The sequence below is a fragment of the Trichosurus vulpecula genome, chromosome 7 (genome assembly GCF_011100635.1).
Source record: "Trichosurus vulpecula isolate mTriVul1 chromosome 7, mTriVul1.pri, whole genome shotgun sequence".
Classification (NCBI taxonomy): Eukaryota; Metazoa; Chordata; class Mammalia; order Diprotodontia; family Phalangeridae; genus Trichosurus; species Trichosurus vulpecula.
In genome coordinates, this window is record NC_050579.1 from 208,066,614 (window position 1) to 208,089,534 (window position 22,921).

Genomic DNA, 22,921 nt, shown 5'->3' on the forward strand with positions numbered 1-22,921 from the left:
CAAAGATATGGAGGTGGGAGATGGAATGTTGTGGGTGAGCAAGAGCAAGAAGAAGGACACTGGTGTAACTAATTATGTACATGTTGTTAATTGTTAAGTCTTTTAAAATGTTTTAACATTTGTATAGTAATATTACAAATTAAGAGTTTAAAAGCATACAAATAAAAAGCTTTAAGTTTCTGTTATCCACATTGGTGCTGGCACCACCCCTCCTCACTTTTTTAAGATCATATGATTTTAGCAAACCACTTCTTTTGGAAATGTGGACAGAGCTCCAATGTATAGCCAAATATTTTTTTTGGGGAAGTTGTGCATTGTAACTTATTAAAAATTTTTTTTCTATTTTTCAAATAACAAGTATTTTAAATTTAATATCTCTTACATTACCCATAATGAGTAATTTTTAAAAATAACCTCCCAAAATATATCCTTTAATATATATCTATATAGTCCAGCAAAATGAGTTTTCCTATTAGCCATCTCCCAAAATGTATGTCTTTACATTTTAAATTTACCACCTCTCTGTCAGGAGGTGAGTGGCATTTTTCATCTTAGTGATTTTAGACTTGTGGTTTATCATGGCGTTGATCAGAGTTCTAAAGACTTGCAAAGCTGCTTTTCTCCATAATGTTGTCATTGTATAAATTGTTCTCCTACTTCTGCTTAATTTGCTTTGCATCTCTTCATAAGGATCCCAGTTTAATTTGAAATTGTCCATTTCATCATTCTTTATGGTATCATAATATTCCACTACAACCCTATACCATAATTTGTTTAGCCATTCCCTAATGGGAAAACAGCTTTTTGGTTTCCAGTTTTTGACTAACATGAAAAGAATTGCTATAAATATTTTGTGCGTATAGATTTTTCCCCCTTTGTTTTATTTCTTTGGGGATAAAATATTCAATACTATTCAGTGGTACAGTTAAATCTAAGTGTATGTAGTTTAGTAACTTTCTGGACATAGTTCCAAATTGCATTCTAAAATGACTTGACTAATTTATCTGTTTGTTGTCCCACATTCCCTCCAACATTTGTCATTGTCCTTTTTTGTCATCTTTGCCAGTCTGATAGGTATGGGTAGAACCTCAGTTGCTTTAATTTTCTTTTCTCTAATTATGGGTAATATGGAGCTTTTTTATATGATTGTTGATAGCTTGTATTTCTTCCTTTGAAAGAAATTTGAACTTCCTTTGAACTGCTTGTTCAATATCCTTTGACCATTTATCTTTTGGGGAATGACTCTTAGTCTTTTAAATTTGATTCAGTTGCTCATATGGCTTGGAAAGGAGACCTTTATTAGAGAAATTTATTGCAAAGATGTTTTTCCCTAGTTATCTGTTTTACTTCTAATTTTTATTGTAATCAAAATTGCCCATTTTGTCTTGTGTCATCTTCTACTTGTTTAGTTATGAGCTATTTCCCTATTCATAGATCTGAAAGGTTTCTTCCTTGTTCCTCCAATTTGTTTGTGATGTGACTTTTTCTATCAAAGTCATGTGTCCATTGGAGTGCTATTACTTATGATCACATAAAATCTTAAAAAAATGCACACAGATTTGAGGTTTAAGTGCCCAAAAAGCCATCTGTAGAGCAAAGAAAGGTGTTCCATATATATTCCATGTTCAAAAGCCTTTTTGTCCTTTGGCAATTACGTGCCTCTTGAATATGGAGTAGGAGGATCAGACTGATTAATTTAGTTTTTTTTTAAACCAGCATATTATCATTCTAATTAGAACATTCTTAATTGCTGGCAATCATGTCTTTTAATAAAAAGCATTCCCTTGTGTTTTAGCAGTTCACTGCTCTAATGTGCATAGTAAATTAATTTGGAATAACAGTGTTCCTCTTTTCAAAGCATTATGTTATGCCAGACTCATCCATTTGGGGAGAGCACTAGATGCGGGTGGAATTAATACACCCTGTTTTTCCTGTTGGAATAAATAACCATAATCACAGGAGCAATAATTTCCAAACATTCATTGAACGTGGCAGTACACTCACTATTATAGGAGAGACATAGGTAACAAACATTGTTCTTGTTCTCATGGAGAAAAATGTGTAAAAAGATCAGGTACCCAAGCATTCGAAGTTGGAAGAAGGTGGGTCACTTTCTCTGCTTCACTTACACACCCTAATTCAGGGAGCTCTGCTGATTGAGCCCTGCCTAGGAACATGATAGAATTCAACCTAGAGGAAACTGAATGGTGATGAAATGGTAAGAAGTTGTTTCTACTCTGCCTCTTTTTTAGATAAAGGGTATACCAAAAGTCTTAAATGTTAAGTTTTTAAAGTTTATTGCAAGCTATGAAAGGTTTAAAATATCCAAAGACTCCCAAGGCATTCTGCAAATCAGTCTTTAATAGCATATATTTGTTAAAGCAAACATGTTGCCTTAATTCTAGTGGTGTTTTAAAACTGGATCAGTCATTTCATTGGCATAGGGAACTCCCAGTGAATAAACATCTTTAGTCCATGCAGCATGTAGTCTGAGTGAGTGACCACAGACAGCTGAGGCAAAATGAGTTGCTTTAATGAAACAAGGATCACATATGCTGCTGGGACATCTGTTGAATGTTACACAGATGAGGAAAATGAGACTCAGAAAAATTAAATGACTTTCTCAGAGTTATATAATTAATAAACACAAGACCCAGAATTCAAACCCAGGTCCTCTGTCATAAAATCTAGCACTCTTTCTACCACCACCAGCTTCCTCTAGTTATAAACATCTGACTTGGGAAGGACCTCTATGTTCCACATCATGACTGCCTTTTGCTTCCTAATTCAGAATACCTCATGATTGCTTAAACCAGAGAACTACTTTGTTCTATGCAAATGTAAACATTTGAGAAGTTACTGGTGCCTGGGTTTGGGGGGGCATTTAACCCTTCCCCTGTTGGAACCCCTGACACTTCTTTAGGAATAACCTAAACTTCCACTTCTTTACTATTTCTTGCATTTATCCCATAACACACAAACCTACACACCCACACACCAATATGTTAGTAAGGGAGCCATGAGATATTGTGAAATGGTGGTTATCTATAATTTTTTTATTATAGACATTGCATTTCTATTAAAGAACTTTTAGTACTGGGCTCCAAGTACATTACAGTTCACTGAGGCCAAATGCACTGGTCTAATTACTCAGTCATCTAAGTATAACATTTTTTTCCTATGGGAAAATCCATTTACATTCCCAACAAACTTATATGTCAAGGAACTCTCAGAAGTCTTAGAACTTAGAATTTGTCTTAGAGGATAAGCCTCTTATCAATTTGGGCCTGAGCATGTAAGTTTTAGTATGTTTGTGAAAAAATCAGTTATGTCTCTGGTTGTTAGTAATTATGGCAGTCCTAGCTTTGCATGAATATTTGTACAATATTTAAATCATTTTTACTTTTTAAGGCAAAGGAAAGCCTTTATGATGTTTTTATTTCTAACAAGGGATATCACCATTCATAAATGTGCATTTTGGTTATAAAAACATTCTGCTTTTCTAATGTTTCAGCTTAGGTCAACTGACAGTCTTTCTTCTAGTTTAGCATCAAACTATTCATTTTTGTCATCCAGATTTTAAAGATTTTCTCTTATAGAGGGATATAGTCTTTAACCCACTTACCAACACAAAGCCTACTCCAGAGGAAATATGAAGTAATAAAAAAATTAAGAAAATACATTTCAGTTAAAATTTCTTTTCTCTTTCTTTTTCTTTTTTTTTGTTTTTTTTTTTTTAATTCTAGGGTCCTCAAGGCTTGAGAGGAATAACTGGTATAGTTGGGGCCAAAGGAGACAAAGTAAGATCAAAATTATTTTCTTTTTAAAAAATTAAGTGATTTATTATAAACTTAATATTGGAGAGCCATACAACTAATCACCTTTTTTCCTCTGGTAAATACATACATTTATATCAGCTAATTTTAATGCATAAAATATCATGAATACTTTTAGTCACTCTAAGGCTACATCAGGATTCTCCATTCACATTCATAGTTCCTCATGTATGCTGGTCTTCTCTTTATGCTTTTTTTGCATAGCATCATTTCACAAAGGTATTTCTAATTTCCTTTAACTTTATTTGTTGGTATTAATTGCATTATGACAATCTATCACTTGGATGTACCATAATTTATTCAACTATTTTTCTATTATTAGGACATCAGTTGCTTAAGATCATTGTTATTGGTAGAATCATTCAAAACACTTTAATTCTTATGTTTTCTGGTCATTGTATATGATCTATTGTAATCATTGTTCTCAAGTTATGAGTGCTCAGTAGACTATCCCCACCACTCTGTTTTAAAGGCTAGGAAACTTTTGAAGATGATTATGAATACTTAACTCTAGTTACTGATTTTAAAAACTAAATGATTTTATTTAAATAGCCATTTAAACAAATACCATTTAAATACGTTAGAATGAGGTGGGTTGTCCAGCTCTTGTACGCAAATGACAGATTCATGAAGTATTTCTTGTTTTGAAACCAGGTCTTCCTGGCTCTAAGTAGGGTGCCGTTCTCTTCCACCCTGTCCCCTACTATGTAATTCTGCCTTCAAAAATACGTCAAGTTTTCTCATTTGTGGAGAACATGAACTTAGGAGCCCTTAAGTCACCTTATTCTTATATGTCCTTCCATTTACATATTGTTTGCTAATCCTATTAGAACTTTCAAGTTGTTGATGAAGAGGTCTCCCCTTTTTGGATCCTAATCATCTCTTAAAACAAAAGACCTTTCACTGAGAAAATTATAGGTTCTCAGAGATGTAAGGAAGTCATTAAATTGATGAGGAAAGACTGAAGACCAGAATAAGTCGTTCAGTCGATTAGTTGTATCTGGCTCTTTGTGACTTCTTCTCCAGATCATTTTACAGATGAGGAAACTGAGGCAAAGAGAGTTAAGTGACTTGTCCAGTGCTGGATTGTCCGAGGCTGTATTTGAACTCAGGTCCTCCTGACACTAGGGTTGATGCTCTATCCACTGCTCAGCCTAGCTGACCTTAACTTGGAGGCATTATGCAAATAATAATGATCCATGTTCTGTCTCTTCTGCCTATTGCTATTAAGGTGATCATCATTCCCTTTTTTTTAATGTCCCTACTTTGTTGATGATAAAAAATGTACAGAGAGTTGTAAATTTGGGGATCAGAAAATAATTGTTCTACATATGGTAGGCTGTTAGAGGTCATCCAGTCCAACCCTCTTGTTTTACAAAGGACAAAACTGATGGGAATTTGAATGACTCGTCAACATACAGCTATTCTAAGTTTCAGAAGCAGGAGGTAAAGCCAGGCCTTCTGACTCCAAAGACAATGCTCTTTCCAATGTACCACGCCACAGCTCTTCATGCAACATATAAGGCATTTTAGAATTTATATATTTAATAATATATTTACAAATATTTATACATTTAATATGTTCATTAACATTTTAATATTTAATAATGGATCACATTACTTATCTTTAGATTATTATTTTCACCCTGCTAATGATAATTAAAGCCAAATTATCTTTCAAAGTGGTAATAGAAATAAACTATTGCAAGCCTGTGTTAGGAGGGATCTCACTATTAGGTAAACAGACATAGATAAATTTTATTATAATAGTAATATCTGGCTTTATACAATACCTTCAGGTCACAAGGTGTTTTATATGTATGATCTCATTTGATCTTTACAATAACCTGTCTGGTAGGAGCTATCATTATCCCCACTTTACAGATGAGGAAAGTGAAGTTGAAAGGATTAGAGGCTCGAGTAGCTAGCAATTGAGGCAGGACTCAAAGCTAGGTCTTCTGGACTTCAGGCCTGGCACTCCATCCCACTAGACCATCTAACTGCCACCTCTTGGTGGGGGTCTAATGTAAAAATTAATAATAATAGGAATAAGGCAAGAACAGAAGTTTAAAAGTGGGAGTAGAAATGTCAACTGAAAGGATTTTGTAGGGCATGCCTGAAATGGGCCACATGCCTGAGATTTTGACTTCTGGTGTGATTTGAGATTTTGGAGTCTCAGAAATGCCTGCAAGCAACTGTAGCAACAGAAGCCAGAGCAGCTGCTATCGTAGTGCCTGTCGGAGCTTGACTCACCATCAGATTTGCCCAGATGATCTAGAAACTCTGGGAATGTGACTGCAGAGCAGTTGTTATTTATATCTCAAAACTTTTAAAAATTTCATTTGATTATGTATCTTCTAAGCTCAGGTGGCGTAACGGACAGAGCACTGGGCTTGGAATCAGGAAGACCCAGGTACAAATACAGTCTCAGATACTTATGAGCTGTGTGGCCCAAGTACCTTAAATCTCTGTTTGCCTCAGTTTCTCATTTATAATGGGAGTTATAATTTCACCTCCCTCACAGGGTAGGTGTGAAGATCAGATGAAATAATAACTGGAAAGAGCTTATCATAGTATCTGGAATATAATTAGTATAATAATTTATTATTATTGTTATTAAAGCCTTGATGGGGTAGCAATATTAACTTACAAAAAATTCTTAAAGGCTGTATAGATGTGTTAGAGCAAAGCAGTATGATCATTCAAGTTCTTTTCATGTTGTGAGCTATAAATTTGGACTGATGCATCAATGTGATAACTGCTTTACTGAATACTCCTTAGTGCATGCTGTTAGGCAGATGTTCTTAGCCTGGGGGCTATGAACTTTAAAAAATTATTATTTTGATAACTTTATTTTGATGTAATCAATTTCCTTGTAATCCTATGAGTTTTATCTTATGCATTTGAAAAAATAAAAAAAGGTCTTCACAATATTGTTAAGAGTCCCTGACACACACAAAAAGCTTAAGAAACTTTCATGTTAGAGGAAGGGTACATGAAAGTCAATAAGAGGCACCTCTTAGGCCTAAGGACTTGCTGACTTTCTAAGTTGGTAAGTCAGCCTTAAAGACATATTTTGGGGAAAGTCTAAAATGACATTTGATTTCTTTTTAAAAATGTTTTTCATTTCTTTAATAGCATTTTTTCAATTTTATTTTATTTTTAATTCTTAATTCTCTCTCTCTCTCTCTCACTTTCTCCTCTTCTACACATTGAAAAAGCAAGAAATATAAAATCCATTACAAATATGTATGGTTAAACAAAACAAATTCCTATATTAGCTATGTTACACATGCGTATATATACACACACACACACAATAACATGCTTCAAACTGCACTTGAGTCCATCAGCTCTGTATCTGAAGGTAAATAGCATGTTTCATCATGAGTGTTCTGGAACTTTAGTTGGTTATTGTATGGATCAGAGTTTTTAAGTCTTTCAAAGATGTTTCTATTTATAGTACTATTATTGTATAAACTGTTCTTCTGGTTCTGCCTACTTCACTCTGCATCAGTTCATACGAGTCTCCCTAGGTTTCTCTGAAATGATCTCCTTTATTGTCTCTTACAACACAATAGTGTTCCACCACATTCATATACTATAACTGACCTTTCATTGCAATGCTTGGCTTTATTTTTGTGAGAACCTTATCGTCACTTTTTTATTTTGTAGGGAGCTCGTGGCCTTGATGGTGAGCCTGGCCCTCAGGGTCTTCCTGGTGCACCTGTAAGTTGCTTTTCTCTTCTTAACTCTTCAATTTTGGAGAATGTGTTGTTGTTTTATTAATTAGATCAAAAGAGATAGAATGATAAATGTTGCAATTGTTTTCCACGTTTCAAAATGCTTTGGGTATCAGTCAACCAACATGTATTTATTAAGTTCCCACTATATGCCAGGCATTTGTATTAAGCCCTGGGGATACAAGGACAGTAGTAAAAACAACTTCTGTTTTGAGGGGCTGACAATCTAGCAAGGGGAGATAGCAGGTTCATATATGAATATATTAGAATAGACATAAGGTCATTTGGGGTGGAATGCACTCTTGGCTAGAGAAAAGAGCATGGGAGGAAACTAAGGATTCTAAGAGACAGAGATAAAGAAGGACAACATTCTAGACATAGGAAATAGCCAAAGGCACAGAAGTGGGAGATGCAGGACTGTTTGTGAGAGGAATAAGGCCAGTTCAGTGGGACTGTAGTATGAAGTACTTCACATATCTCTGCCGTGCCAGACTGTAAATAAAAAAACTGAGAATAATTGACAAGAATTATTTTCATGTCTTTTATGGTTAAAAGTCCAAAGAGCCCAATATCAATAGTAGTTTATGCCAAAAGCAGCCAAAGCACTTGAAATGATATGGAAGAAAGATCTTTTCCTGAGCCAGACCCCTTTCCCACAAAATATTGAATTTCCGAACATTTGGTTGACATTACTTAATGAATGTTGGTGGCGTGGAGATTTGGTGTCTAATTTAAGGTTATCTGCAGTTTGGACAAAAGAGATATACATAAGTAGGTGTGTTATAGATCCTAGCTTGAAAATATGGAAGGAATCTGCCAAAGATGTGATCTTTCAGTTCAGTTAATAAAGAAGCATTAATAGCCAAGTCAATTTCATTTTATATCACTATTTTTTAAAATACCGATTCATCCCAGGGCAATGTGGAAAACACTGGGGACAAAATAGCAACTACATTATGTAATATGCATACTGATTTATTATTTTTTAAAGGACTGCAACCTCTGCATTATTAATAAGAAATGTGTTTCTTTCAGGGTGATCAAGGACAGAGAGGACCACTAGGAGAAACAGGCCCCAAGGGTGACAGAGTGAGTTCTAAATACCCTCAAACCCTGCATTTACAAAAACCTTTATTTCTATTCTATATGGAACTATAATAATTATTTTAACAATATGATAGGATGTTTCTTGTGTATATTACTTAAATGTCTTTTTCCCCCTTCTCTTTTTTCCTTTGCAGGGTGTTCAGGGTCCTAGAGGGATAAATGGCCTCCCAGGTCCCAAAGGAGAGAATGTATGTACTTACATGCAGCACTTTAAATACCTTAAACTGTCATAGCCGTGTTAACTATAACAATAATAATTTTATTTTTATTATTATCTGAAAGCTTATTCCTTTTTAAATAATTACTAAATTGCTTTGGAATTTAGCAAATAGCTAAAGAAAGAAAGAGCCTGTGTTCCTAATTCCCATATATGATTTTTATGTCTCCAGGGCTTGCCAGGGGTAGATGGTCGAGATGGAATCCCTGGAATGCCTGGATCAAAGGTAGTTGCCTGATTTAATCAATACGCAATTTAGGTGGTCTTTAAAAAAATGAGCCACAGAGGTAGAGCTACAGTGTCGGTCATTGTAGCAAGTTTGCTTGGTTTTGATAGCACTATAAAAATCATGTATTACTTAAAAGTAGACAGAGAGGTGGTACGATTGTTGAGTAAATAATGGCTACTTCCATATTCTTGTCATGTGTCATATGACATTTTACCACTATTATTTTACATAGCATTTGTATCATGTTTGCTCTCTCTCATATACGCGACATAGGGATAAAGACAAGGAGGGGGATTGGACCTGGGATTTCTGAAATCCTGATACTTTAGGGAACTACTTCCATTGCTGGTGGGCATGTTCTCTGCAACGTAGAGTCATGGAGAGCTGCTTAGGACACTGAGGGGTTGAAAGACTTGCTCAGAGTCATACAGCTAATGAGTGCCAGAGATAAGGACTTCAATCCACCTGTCTCTTAGGCCAGCTCTCTACCCCTTATGCAACACCGCTTCTTATACATAGAATATACATGCTATTACTGTCTTTCAAGTAATACAATTCTGACTCAGATAACATTTCATCTGATAATATAAAAATTATTTTTCAGGGTGAACCTGGGAAACCTGGTCCTCCTGGTGATATAGGAAGGCAGGGGCTTCCTGTAAGTATCTAGTTCTTAAAATTCTAGTTGAATTAATCATATGTAAGGAAGATTTGGATTTAAAAATAGTAATATACATAATGACTACAACAGTGTAAATGGAAAGGACAGCAACAAAAAGATGCAAACTGAATCTATGAAATTAAAATGGCCAACCTTGGCTACAAAGGGGGAAATATGAACATATTTTTCTTTTTTTCTTTTCCCATATTTTCCTTGCTTTCTTTACAGAGGTAGAGGACTGATTATGGGTGTAGAACACTGTGTAAACACTGGACTTGTTTTGGTTAGTTTTGCTGAATTTCCTTCTGCTTTTAAAAATTTAAAATTCCTTGTTAGAAGGAATGGCTGTCTGTTAGGCTGAAGAGGCATACTGGGGAACGAAGGTTATGTGCAATCAAATGTTAACCATAAGAATAAAAATGTTTATTGCTCTGACACTTATTAAGCTTTAGCAATAAATTTGAATTCTCAAAGTTCAGGTAAAATTCTGCTTGAAATTTGTTTCCTGAAAAATGTAGTTTTGTAAATTTGGGGTAGATAATTTCTTTAGGATGCTTTGATGTTTAAAATTTCTACTTTGAAAAACATTTTTTCACTGTGTTTTCCTTCTACTGACTTTGATCCTGGGCTGATTTCCCCTAAGACTATTTCTTTCTCTTGTTCCCTGCTCAGATTCTGATGCTCTTGATAGTAAGGTTGAGCCTCAAGGATAATGGGAATGAAAACCACGAGCAATGTGAGAGTGATGAGTTGGAGTAGTGTTTGGGTCTCTTTCTGGGACTCAAAGAGATTCACAGGAGAATTAGATGGGTCAGACAATGTTGAAAGCAATAAGCTCTTTTACTTGATGCATTTAAGGGAAGTCAACATGTGTTTTAACTGGAAATCCTGGATCAAGGTGCAAGGACAGGGAGACAGGGGTAAGATGCAAAGGAGCGAAGCTCATTTTGACCAATGTCTCAAAACCAGGGCAGTCTGCTGAGCCCACACGGTGAAGCCAGGACTGATACCTCCAAAATAGTATAGGGAAGGGCGTAGGAGGATTGTAACCAGGAATGTTGCCAAGGAGTCCTATGCATGGTAGTCTTTAGGTCATGGTAGGAAGGAGTTTGTAATAGTCTAGGAAGTGAAATCTTGGTGCCAACCCTTCAGGACAGCTTGGAGATCAGGGCCACTCAAGTGTTTTCTCAGGAAGGGGAGATGCCAATCATTTAGAAAAAAACAAACTGAACATTTCTGAGTTGAAAGGTTCCAAGAACAGAAGTTTTTACATAAGAGAGATTCCAGAGAAGGGATTGAAAAGAAAGGAAATGTCATTGGTCAGGAGAAGGGGGTGTGGCTAGGGCATACAGTTAGGCTCCCCAAATCTTGCATTTTTCTGGACTATAATATTCATGTCATCATTGTCCTACATTAGTGTGAATAACTGAGAGTTTCATATTACAAGAGAATAGTTTTGTCCATTCTTGGGCATCTAATTGTAAATGTTTGTCTTGGTTAATGTCAGCTCTAAAGAATGCTTTGTGATGTTGGGCCTATAGTCCTCTATATCATTTTTTTGTCTGTCTTAATCCTTTTGAAAATTTCATGTCCAAGTTCTTTATAGCCAATGACCACAGAATCTTAATGTTCCTGACATTTCCTTACTTTGGATTACTCCAAATATCTTTGTGACACACTGGCTTCTTCCTTTTTAGAGCTCTATGTGATCTGTAAAATCTTACATCATTTTCCACCTGTTACATCTGCCCCATTAGTCCACAAGAACTTTGTTGGCCTGGATGGCCTAATATTCTATTTTGGTAATTCCCTGTTTAAGAAATTACTTTGCTTCAGAACCAGCAGAACGTCGTACGCAGTAACAGCAATATTGTACAATGGTCAATCGTAAATGACTTAGCTGTTCTCAACAATACAAAGATCCAAGAAAATTCTGATCAAAAATGCTGTCCACCTCCAGAGAAAGGCCTAATAGAATCTGAATGAAGGTCAAAGCTCACTTTTTAACTTTAGTTTTCTTTTTTCTTTTTGGTCTGTGTTTTCTTTCACAGCATATTAAATGACATTAGTATGTATGACTCCACATGTATAATCTTTATCAAATTGCTTGCCTTCTCAATGAGGGAGAAGAGGAAGAAGGGTGAGAGTGAATTTGGAACTCAAAACTATAAAAAATAAAGGTTAAAATTGTTTTATATGTAACTGGGAAAAATAAATATTAAAACTATAGAAATTACTCTATTTTTTTTACGGTGCTTCTGGTTGCTTCAAAATGGCAGTAAGTCCATGCTTCAATTAGGGAAGACCAAGACAAATATAATAAGGTGGGGTTGGAAGACCCAAAGAATTCACTTTGAAATCTGAATAGCCATCCTTTCCCGTGCTATAATGAGTAGCACAAATCTGACTCATGTGATTAAATATTAAAAAGTGTGAATTGTTTTTGATTCCTTACAGTGGTCTCCAGATATGTCAATGTAAAATTAGGGAAGTCCATGGAGAAGTTCAGACAGTACATTTGATCACATTTTGTGTACATTCTTTTAGGGTTTACCTGGAACTCCTGGTGCAAAAGGTGTTGCTGGTGAAAAGGTAACGATACTTGAATATTTCTGCTTCTTAGATTCTAAAACCTGACTTTTATGATACATTACACATCTGAGAGAAAGAAGAAGGCAAAGGTGTTAAGTACCTTAGCAAAATGTAAAAGCTCTTTCTTGAATGCATTTGACATTGGGAAGACATAAGAGGCAGGGTGTTAAAGGAATAAAGAAGATAATGAAATCTCTTTTTCAGATGTGTGAACAGAAATATTTTGAAGAGAAGCTTGCTGCTTGTGATTTTTGTGCTCATCTAATGAAAATGTTATCCTTTTCCATTTAGAAAGGAGAGAGATGGATTGTTCAGTACAATTTACATTGAAAGAATAGGATCATTAAATTACAGTACTCCATACTAATGAACATCATTAAAGTGGCTGGTGGCTATTTATAGAGATATAAGATTGTATGCTTATCTGCTTTACTAAATACTGATAATGTACCATCCAAAGATTTTTTTCAAATAATTAATGAAAAAGTATCAGAAAAATAAATATGGCACCATATGGAAATTTGTTGGATTAGATTTGGAATAAATGAAGTTAATATAGAAATTCAGAAAAGCCTCTCCTGGGTTCAATTAAGGCCATAATTCCATAGCTATCATGGACCAAATAGTTGTAATGGTCAACGATTGCAGTCCAGGGTCCCAAATGGTTGATCACAGACCCAGATTTGTCAATGTTGACTCTAGCTACCAGCTATACTCCTTTCCTTGGGACTTACTAGTAGATCTTCCCAATCAATAATTTGTATCTACCACTAAGCCTTGGATACCCTGACATGCCAGTTTTCACCTATTACCCTGGTTCATCAGAAGCCTTAATGGGAGGAATAAAGTAAGTTCTTATCATGAAAAATTTCAGGTCTTCTGACCTGGGGAATGTGATTTTGCATCTCTAAATAGCCAAAGATAGCTAGCTGTAAGTTTTCACATCGTTATTGGTAAGATTCTGACCTTTGAGGGGTTGCAGATAGGAGAATGCCCCAGTTGGATGGAGGTTTTGCAAAAGGCAAGGGTTGGAAAAAGTTAGAATCTCATGTCCAGCCATCCCTAATCTCCCACTAGATATTCACAAACTGTTTTGAATAAGAAGGCGTTCACTGTTTTTCTTTGCCCTTTAAAGACCATAAGACACAACTTAGTGCCTGTGTTACTCTGTGAGCCCTAGTTAGTGACTCAGGACTCATTCAATATGGATAATCTCATATGCATAAATTCTTAACTTAGTAATATCACAAGCAAGTACTTATTGATAAATAATTATTATCTATTAAAAGCTTGGGAGCTAAAGGAGGTAAAAAGAAGTAGGTCATGGTCTGTCTTCAAGGAACTTCCTAGTTGATGGGAGGCAATGTGATACAATGTAAAGAGCACCGGACTTGCGGTGCTGAACACAGAGTCATTGGATCTGAGTTCAAATCCTAGCTCTTCCAATTTCTACCTATGTGACCTTGGGCAAGTTGTTAACCTCTCTGGGCCTCAGTTTCCATGTCTGGAAAATGAGGGAGTTGGACTAGATGAGATGACCTTTAAGGTATCTTCCAGTCCTAGATCTATGACACTAGATGGGGAAACAACAAAAAGTAAAATAATCACATTAAACAATTAAATATACAAGAAGTTAAGGTAAAAGTTAAATACCTATAAGGCAGCACATAATTGATTGATTTAATAGGTGACAAGTGTTATGTAAGAGTTAAGGGGAGAGAACAATTATAGTAGGTTAGAAGAAGCTGGATATGATTGGTGGAGGAAGGGGGACTTGAGTTGCGCCTTGAAGGTTGGGCAGGGTTTGACTTGGTGGAGGGAGCGGGACTGGCAGGTCACAGCTAGAGAAGGAGAAAAGGAACAGAGAACAAAAGTCACAAGTGCGCTTGGAAGCTGTAAATAGACCAATTTGCACATTGCCAAGAGCCTGGATCATTTATAGTTGGGAAACAAGTTCAAATCTCAGCTTTACCGTTGATTAGCTCGGCTGCCACTGGCAAGTCGTTCTATCTCTCTTGGTTTCTCTCATCTGAAAAATGAGTGATATCTCTAGGGTTTAATTATTTATAGGGTTGTTGTAGGGACAGCTCTTAAACAGACATGAAAGCTCTATCAACGTGAGTTATTATAATACTCGTTAGTAATAACTGGGTAGTTTGATTTGTATAGTCAGAGATAAGGTAGGCTATGCAGCACAGTGAACAAAATTCTGGGTTTAGGGTCACAAAGACCTGAGTCTGAATCTGCTTCAGATACTTAATTAGCTGTGGGACCCTAGGCATGTCACAGCCTTAATATCAATAAATAAATAACATTAATAAATTCTTCTTGACTTAACTCTTTGAGCCTCTGTTTCATTATCTATAAAATGGGAATAATGATGGTACCTACCTTTCAAGGTTGTTTATGAGGATCTTCTGAAGATATATATGTAGTTATATTGTATATATGCAACATATATGTGTATGTATAATATATGACATATAGATGTAAAATTCTATATAAAATTAGTTATTACTCACAGAATTATGAAGATCCAATGAGATAACATATACATAAAGTGCTTTGCAGACCTTGAAGGGCTATATAAATATTAGCTCTTATTATTATTATTATTATTGTTAGGTTGAGGCAGACTGTGGAGGGTCATAGGCTAAAGAATTTTTGCTTTATCATCTTGGCAATGAGCAGCCAATGAAGATTTTGTAGTAAGGGAATAATGGGCGCACAGTGGCATATTAAGAAAATTAATCTCATGCAGGCTATTCTAGAGTGGGGAGAGACTGGCATCAAGGGAGACCCTGCATTATCTAGGGCAGTGGTAGTGGAGAAGATTAAAAAAAAGACTGATGTGGGGACATTGTAAAGGGAGGTTCCATGAAATTTCCTTTCTGGCTTATACTCTTCATTTTTACCATTTTAAATACTTCTAGCAAGCAGAATGGCTTAGCTACACACTCCTACGTCCTAAGGGGGTAGACTGATGGCATGCCTCTACAACCTCCTAATTTTTAGAGAAGCAATCAACAAATTAATGCCATTTAATTCTAATAACTATAAGCTTCCCTTGCATTTTTGTTTTGCTAGTGAGTTTATTGAGTGGATAATTATTTCTGGTTAAATTTTGCATATCTTTACCTCACAGGGTAATACAGGTGCTCCTGGGGTACCTGGTGCTATGGGAAATTCAGGCAAACCGGTAAGTTATTATTTCTCCTTTTCATAACTTATTAATTCTATCACCAGGAGGCAAAAGGCCATTTATTCCTAACTTTATTATTTACCTATCATCTTGAAAACAGGGTCAAGAGGGACCTCAAGGGGAAGTTGGACCACGAGGACCCCGGGGGCTACCAGTAAGTACTTGTCTGTTCTGCATCTGTAGACTCATCCCTCCCAGGCTTTGCATGATTATGCAAGCAGTTGAGACAAGAAATAGATTTTTTTCTCCTAAGAAATGAGAAAAGTTCTTAGAAGAATGTATAACTATTCCTTTGGTTGTAGAAGGAGTGATTTTTAAGGAGCAACTTGTTATAGTGCAACTCAGAAGACCTGGGATTTGAGTTCTGCTCTGACACTTACTGGGTGTATAACTATGGGAAAATTACTTAAACGTTCTCTGAACTTCAGTTTCTTCATCTAAATGAGAGATCCTGCCATTTTCCATGCCTCATTCACGGGGCTATTGCCATGATTAATGTCTGTGAATGCATCTTATAGAATTTAAAATAGCCCTTAGTACTTTACTATTACTCTATGGAATTACGCATTTTGTAAGAGACACAGTCATGTACATCTTATTCAATTCAATTTCAAAAATTCAATCCCTTTCGTAAAAATTAAAACACCCACAAACAGAGGCTGACACTGGGCATATCACATAACTTTTTGATGCCCTGGGCAAGTCTAAGATTATAAACTGCAGAGTAGGTACTGATCTGCATTGGTAGAGGAAGTTTTCTCACTTGGAGATAGAAAAGGACATATGGAAAGCAAGGTTAGGCACTAGGCACACAAATGTGAAAAAATGGCATGGCTTCTGCCCCAAAAGAGCTTACCATCTTGTAGTGACGGAAGAGACCTTACAGATATAATATAAATTAGAATTTGACAAAGGGCATAAGAGGGATCAAAAAGAGGTGTCTGAGTTTTTAAAGAAGGAACACTCAAATATTGTTAGGTAGGACACAGGGAAGGATTCTTGGAGATGGTAATATCTGAGGTAAAGAGCACTTTGATAGGTTGAGATGTGAAAAGAGTCTGTTCTAGGCTTTGGGGGTTGGGTTATGAAAATGTACAGAGGCAAGATGAGCTGGGGTAGCAAAAAGTAGATTTGAGACTGATTGGAAAATTGGGAATTTCATGCATTTCATCACAGTTTAGAAAGAAATCGTTGGTCTTTACTTTAAAGTTGGTTCACCTGATTTCAAATTCTTGCTCTGTGGTGAAAAACACATTTGGAGGAGGATTGTAGGAACACTCCAGAACTGATACTTCTATTACGCATTCCTCGAACAAACTGAGTGATGATTTGTATGCTTCAGCCAAACAGGTTTGGGTCAGGCCTATGGGAGGTCTTCTCTCCACTTCTGAGAGAAGTATGTCTCTTGGACTTTACAAGCCTGCCAATTTTCAGGATTATATCCACCTTCATCCCTCACGTTGACTAGCTCCATCAACCCATTCTTGGATCTGCCCTTGGCATGCAGATTTCCCTCTACTCTGATTAGGACCCATCAGCTTCTAGCTAAAAACAAGGGGTATATTACTAATACAGAAGGCTCTCTGGTATCCTCAGGATTCTAGGCATCTATTATATTCCATTCTTCTATCTTCATTTCATTGTGTATGAATCTGAGTGTGCATAAGATCAGGCCTTTCATCTAGCTAGAAATGTCATCATCTGACTAGTTTTTTTCTGTTAATAGCACTGCCATTTTTCCTAGTTATCTAGCCTTGAAATTTTGTAGTCATTCTCCTCCCTTGATCGCTCTTCATCCAAAATCTAATCATCACTTTATTATGTCAGTTCTATTTCTCTTTCTTGGATCCACCCTTCCATTTTCTTATAATAATATTTACTTTTTTCAATTAATAAGTATTTATTTGTTTTATTCCCTTTCCCAATCTGCCCAGAAAAAAAGGAAAAAGGAAACTCCTGTAACAAACATGTATAGTCAAGCAAAAAAAAATAGATTCCATTGTCTGTATCCAAAACTGTGTGTCTCATTTTATGTATTAAGTCCTCTTTGTCAGAAGGTGGGTATCATTCTTCGTCATTAGTCTTCTGGAATTGGTCATTGCACTGACCAGTTATCAAGTCTTTCAAAAATATTACTCTTTATTATGTTGTTATTGTTTAAATTGTCCTCCTGATTCTGCTCACTTTACATCAATTCGTATATCTTCCCATTTTCACTGAACCCATCTCTTTCATTATTTCCTGCAGCATGATAGCATTCCATTACATTCATATTCCATAATTTGTTTGGCCATTCCCAAAATGTTGGATGTGAATTCCCATCATTACTGTGCTAGTTCAGGACTCTATTAAATTTAATTTCTTATTTTTTTTTATTATGAACTTAACAATCATCAGTAAACAAACATTTTAGCATCCAAATGAACAAAAAGGGTGATTGAGAATAAAACAAACTTCTCTCATATAGTAGTCTCAAAAAAGTACATACTACATTTAAACAGATCATAACAAAGTTACCATGTTTGTGTCCTCTCCTAAATGTCTTTTTTGTCTTCTGTATATTTTAAATTTTTGTTGCTGCTTTTTTTCTTCCTCATAATAGGATCATAGTCCATAGGATCACAGAACTCTAGAAGGGACCTTAGAGGTAATCTAATCCAATCTCTGTCATTTTATGGACAGTGAAACTGAAGCCCAGTGAAGTCAAGTGATTTGTCCAAAGTCAAATCCTTGGGCTATTGTAGTGGCCTCTCAAGCAGTCCTCCCGCTTCCAATCTCTTCTTGCTTCAATCCATGAAATATATTGTTCTCAGATGATTGTCATAAGACGTAATTTCTCTTTCATTTTATTTCTTTGCTCAAAAACCATCAATGGGTCTGATAAATAAGCTCCACACTTCTTGGCCTGGCAGCCAACGTTCCTCATGAACTAATCTCAAACTATCTTTATAGCCATCTCACCATTATGTTCTTATGTATATTCTACATGCCAGCCAAATTGTACTTTTTCCTATTTCTTAAATACACCCTATGACTTCTTGACTCTTTGTTCAAGCTGTTTTACCACTTAGTATCTCCTTACTATCATCTCTGCTCATCAAAATCTTATCCATAGCTCAAGGCCCAGCTCAAATGCCACCTCCTCCATGAAAACTTCCCTGGTGCTCTTCTTCCTATCTCACCCTAACATGGCTTCCTTTTCATTAAGTGATTTCTCCCTCTTCTGAACTCCCATAATATTTTCTTTTTTATTCAGTTAGTCAAAACGTATTTATTTTGTTCTTATGCACCAGGCTTTGTGCTGGGCGTGAGGGAGACAAAGAATGCCATAATACTTTCTTGACCATTTCCGTTGGCACTACGATTTACTGGTTTTTTTATTACAGTAATCTGTGTATGTTTGATTTCCCCCAACTATATTGTAAACTTCCTAGAGGCAGAGACCAGACTTTATTCTCCTTTGTATCCCCTGCAATGCCTATAATGAAGCCTTACACATGGCAGAAACTCAGTCAAGACTTGTTGGAAAAAATGTTAAAATGAATTCAGCTAAACAGTTGAAACTGTCTGCCTTGTCATAGAACTACGCCTCCTACGCAACGAATTTTCCAAGTGAATCTTGTGGCATGATTCAAAATTTGTTTTTCTAGCACTAGATAGAAGTACCATTGAAAAATACTTCAATATATTCAAGAGTCTTTACTTTCATTGATGGGATTGCAACCCCTCTTCTCCACCTCCCCAGAGCAGGTGTTCTTAACCTAGGGTCCATAATCTTTTTAAAAAAATATTTTGATAACTACTTATTGTTATAATTGGAATTGTTTATCTTTGTAATTCTATGTATTTTGTTTTATGTATTTAAAAAAACATTATCCGGTAAAGGGATCTGAAGGCTTCACCAAATTGCCAGAGGGGGCCACAGCACAAAGAAGGTTAAGAACTCCTACTAGACCTTACTAGAGGATCTTTAAGAATTGCTATGGCTGAAAATTTAAAATTTGACCTTGAAGTCTCTATGAACTGAGCTGAGCTGGTATCATAAAAGTAGATTTGGAAAGGACCTCAAAGGCCATTTAATCAACCATTTTCCCTTTATAGATGAGGAAAGTGAGACCCAGGAAATGAAGTGATTGGCCCAAAGCCATAGAGAGATTCAGGAGCAGGATTTGAACTCAGGTCTTCCATTCTAGAATCAGTGCCCTTTCTCAGACAACAGAAGAGCAATCCCTCACCTGGATTTTCCTTGATTTTTTACAGGTTAACATAGGATCTGTTACAGTTTAAGCTTCACCAGCTCATTTTTCAGGAACTCAGGGTCACCTCTATGCCATGAAAAAATGTTAGAGTAGGACTTTAGTGGAGAACAGTCTATAATAGGACTATAAAATTGAATTGGTCTTTTATAGCCTTGTGACATACACAAAAGTTGTAATTAAATCAGGACTAAATAAGTCCTTACAATGGTAATGTAAAATAATTAGTCAAACTGTACTTTTAATCCCATGAAATGGGTTTGTAAAAGCATTGATCTATAGCTGACTTTCTGGGTTAATTGGTATTTCTTTTGCCGGAGAGAAGCATTTAGTATATAGCGTATGATATAGATTATGTAAAGTGATTTCCTATTTTTCTACTTCTTACATCAGCAAGATTTTAAAGCTGTGGTTGCATTTGTAGATGCTTTTACATTTTTCAATAACTGATTTTTTTTAAACTATGTAAACACCAGCCAACTATCCCAGTAGCATGGTATGCTGCAGTGGTATCAGATTCAAATTAGAAAGAGGGGCCACTAAACCATTAAAGTTGCTAACCACTACTTAAGAATATCTATAGCCCACATATTGACTTAAAAAAACATGTTAATATTATCTGTGTCCTATTTAGCAGCTATAGTCTAAAGGTAGCTAGGTAGCACAGTGTATAGAGTGTAGGGCCTGAAGTCAGGAAGACTCATCTTCTTGAATTCAAGTATGGCCTCAGATATTTACCAGCTATGTGACCCTGGGCAAGTCACTTAACTTTGAGTTTCCTCATTTTTAAAATGAGCTAGAGAGGGAAATGGCAAACCACTCCAGTATCTTTGCCAAGAAACCCCAAATGGGGTCATGAAGAGTCAGACCTGACTGAACAACAACAGTAACAAATCGTGTTTTTATTTATTTTGTAGAAAATATTTCCCAATTTTATTTTAATCTGGTTCTGGCCATACTTGCATTTGACACATCTGGTATAGTGTATAGAGAACTGGAATTAGAATCAAGAAGACTTGGGTTCCAATTGCATCTAGCCATGTGATCCAGGGAAAATCATTTAACCTCCTCTGCAAAGGGAGTGGTCTGGACAAAATGGCCTCTAAGGTCCCTTCTGGTTCTAAAATATATGCACCTATTCTCTGTGATCCTAAGAATGAAGGACTCTTCACATAGCAAGTTAGAGGAATTTTATAAGACAACCTCAGCAACCACAATGAAAGTCAGTGAATCTGCCTTTCCCATGATTCTGTGCCAGCATTATAGATCCATTTATAAAAAGGTACATTATTAAATGAAGATTCACAAACACTACCCTGAGATAAGCAGTTGTTATTTAAAAATGGCTTTCGTGTTCCGTGACCTCTATCTACATGGATTTCTTGAACGAACAACTGGTCCTGATTTATTAAGAAAGATACCTGCTCAGTCTGTTCAGTGATGGATGATCTTGAAGGAAATGAGGCTGATTTTGATTGAATGCTTTAGTGGTTTCCTTAGATAGACTCAAGACTTACAGCAGGATCCGTATCTGTGCTCACCAAGGCACGTTTAGCGGGCTTAAATTGAGCAAGACTGTTCATTTCCCAGGGACCATTTACTATCTAATAGTGATAACACAGCATTACCAATCATGGAAATGAAGCTGAAATAGTGTCTTATAAGTAACAAAATTATATAGACACCGGTTACTCTTCTCCAAAAAATTGTGATGATGCCTTGATTGGCTCTTAAACGTGTTAGTAGGTGTGTTAGAATGTGTGCAACGAGGTGGAAAGGGGAGCCCTATATAGTTGTTTGTAGCTTTTCTTTCTCTCAAGTCAATGAAAATTTGTTGTCATCTTGACTTCTGTCTTGCTACTGGACTTCCGTGACTGGAGGAGAGAGTGAGGCTGACAACTTTGCGCAACTCTGCCTCACTTAAATCTAATTCATGTGCAAGCCAAGACATCATCTGTGATATCACTGGTCCACTTTGGAAACAAAGAACAAACAAAGACAAGCATTTATTAAACACTTACTATATGCCAGGCACTGTGCTAAGTGCTAGGGCGGTATTTTCTAAGCACCTACTACATTACTAATACTTTGCTAGGTGCTGGGAATGAACAGGAAAAAAAAAAACGACTAAAAAGGAAAAAAAGTAGTCCTTGCTTTCAAAGAATTTGCCGCCCTTACATGTGCAGAAGTTTGAAAAAAGAGGCTTCTTCTAATAGGCAATATACCTTTCACATAGGATTATACAACTTGAATAATTCTAAACCCTAAACTTGGCGGAAAGGACACCAGAAGTGGTGACTATGAAGAAGTGGTGACTGTGAAAATGTTTCCTAAATATGGGAAGAGACTTGAACTAGCTTGATTGTAAGATTCCTTCATCATGACATTCTCATTGTATTGAGATTCTGCCTTAGTCTCTATTCTTTCTATTGAAGGTTTGAGTTTTGTTTCCACTTAAAGTTTTGTGTCTATTAAGTCACTTAAGATTACTGGGCCTCGTTTTTCTCATCCATCAAAAGAGGGGATTGGAGTACATGACCTTTGAGGTCCTTTCTAGCTCTGAGTCTTAAATTGAAACTCCAATGCCTTTTCAATGATGGCTGATCTGTTTGGAAGAAATATGAATGGATATAATTTGGAAGAAAACTATTAACTTCCATCCCCCAACCCAGGGTATCTGAGAATATTATCACCCCAGCTCTCTGATGTGTAGCAGCTTCTATCTTTTAATTAACAGCTCTGTCATTGCAAGTTCCTGTCATCAGTGTCATAGTTAATTACTCTTCTCATGGAATTTGTTTAGCTTAATCTATGCTTGCACTGATTACTGTTTTGTATCCCTGTCACTCATGCTAATATCATTTCATTAGTTCATATGGTGAAATAGCAGACCTTAGAGAGAAAACCCGATTATTTTCAGAAACTGCAAGACCTGGTCCCGGAATCGCCCACTCCCCCAGCCCTCTATTATGTCTAAGCTAAAATATAAAATCCTCTGGATTTTAAAGACCTGCAAAACCTGTTGAGTGTGTTGCTGCAGATTTGCCTAAGGATTTGTTAGCCGAGGACTTATAGGAT

The 22,921-nt window shown here is 36.2% G+C and overlaps 1 protein-coding gene across 1 annotated transcript in view; it reads left to right on the forward strand.

The window, feature by feature from the left end:
* Nucleotides 1-22,921, forward strand: part of COL9A1 (collagen type IX alpha 1 chain) — a 122,595-nt gene that overhangs the window by 62,447 nt on the left and 37,227 nt on the right. The window contains exons 20-28 of the mRNA XM_036768040.1: nt 3,747-3,800; nt 7,512-7,565; nt 8,615-8,668; nt 8,821-8,874; nt 9,076-9,129; nt 9,737-9,790; nt 12,341-12,385; nt 15,531-15,584; nt 15,688-15,741. Coding sequence (XP_036623935.1) covers nt 3,747-3,800; nt 7,512-7,565; nt 8,615-8,668; nt 8,821-8,874; nt 9,076-9,129; nt 9,737-9,790; nt 12,341-12,385; nt 15,531-15,584; nt 15,688-15,741 — 477 coding nt within the window. The remainder of the gene's footprint in view (nt 1-3,746; nt 3,801-7,511; nt 7,566-8,614; nt 8,669-8,820; nt 8,875-9,075; nt 9,130-9,736; nt 9,791-12,340; nt 12,386-15,530; nt 15,585-15,687; nt 15,742-22,921) is intronic.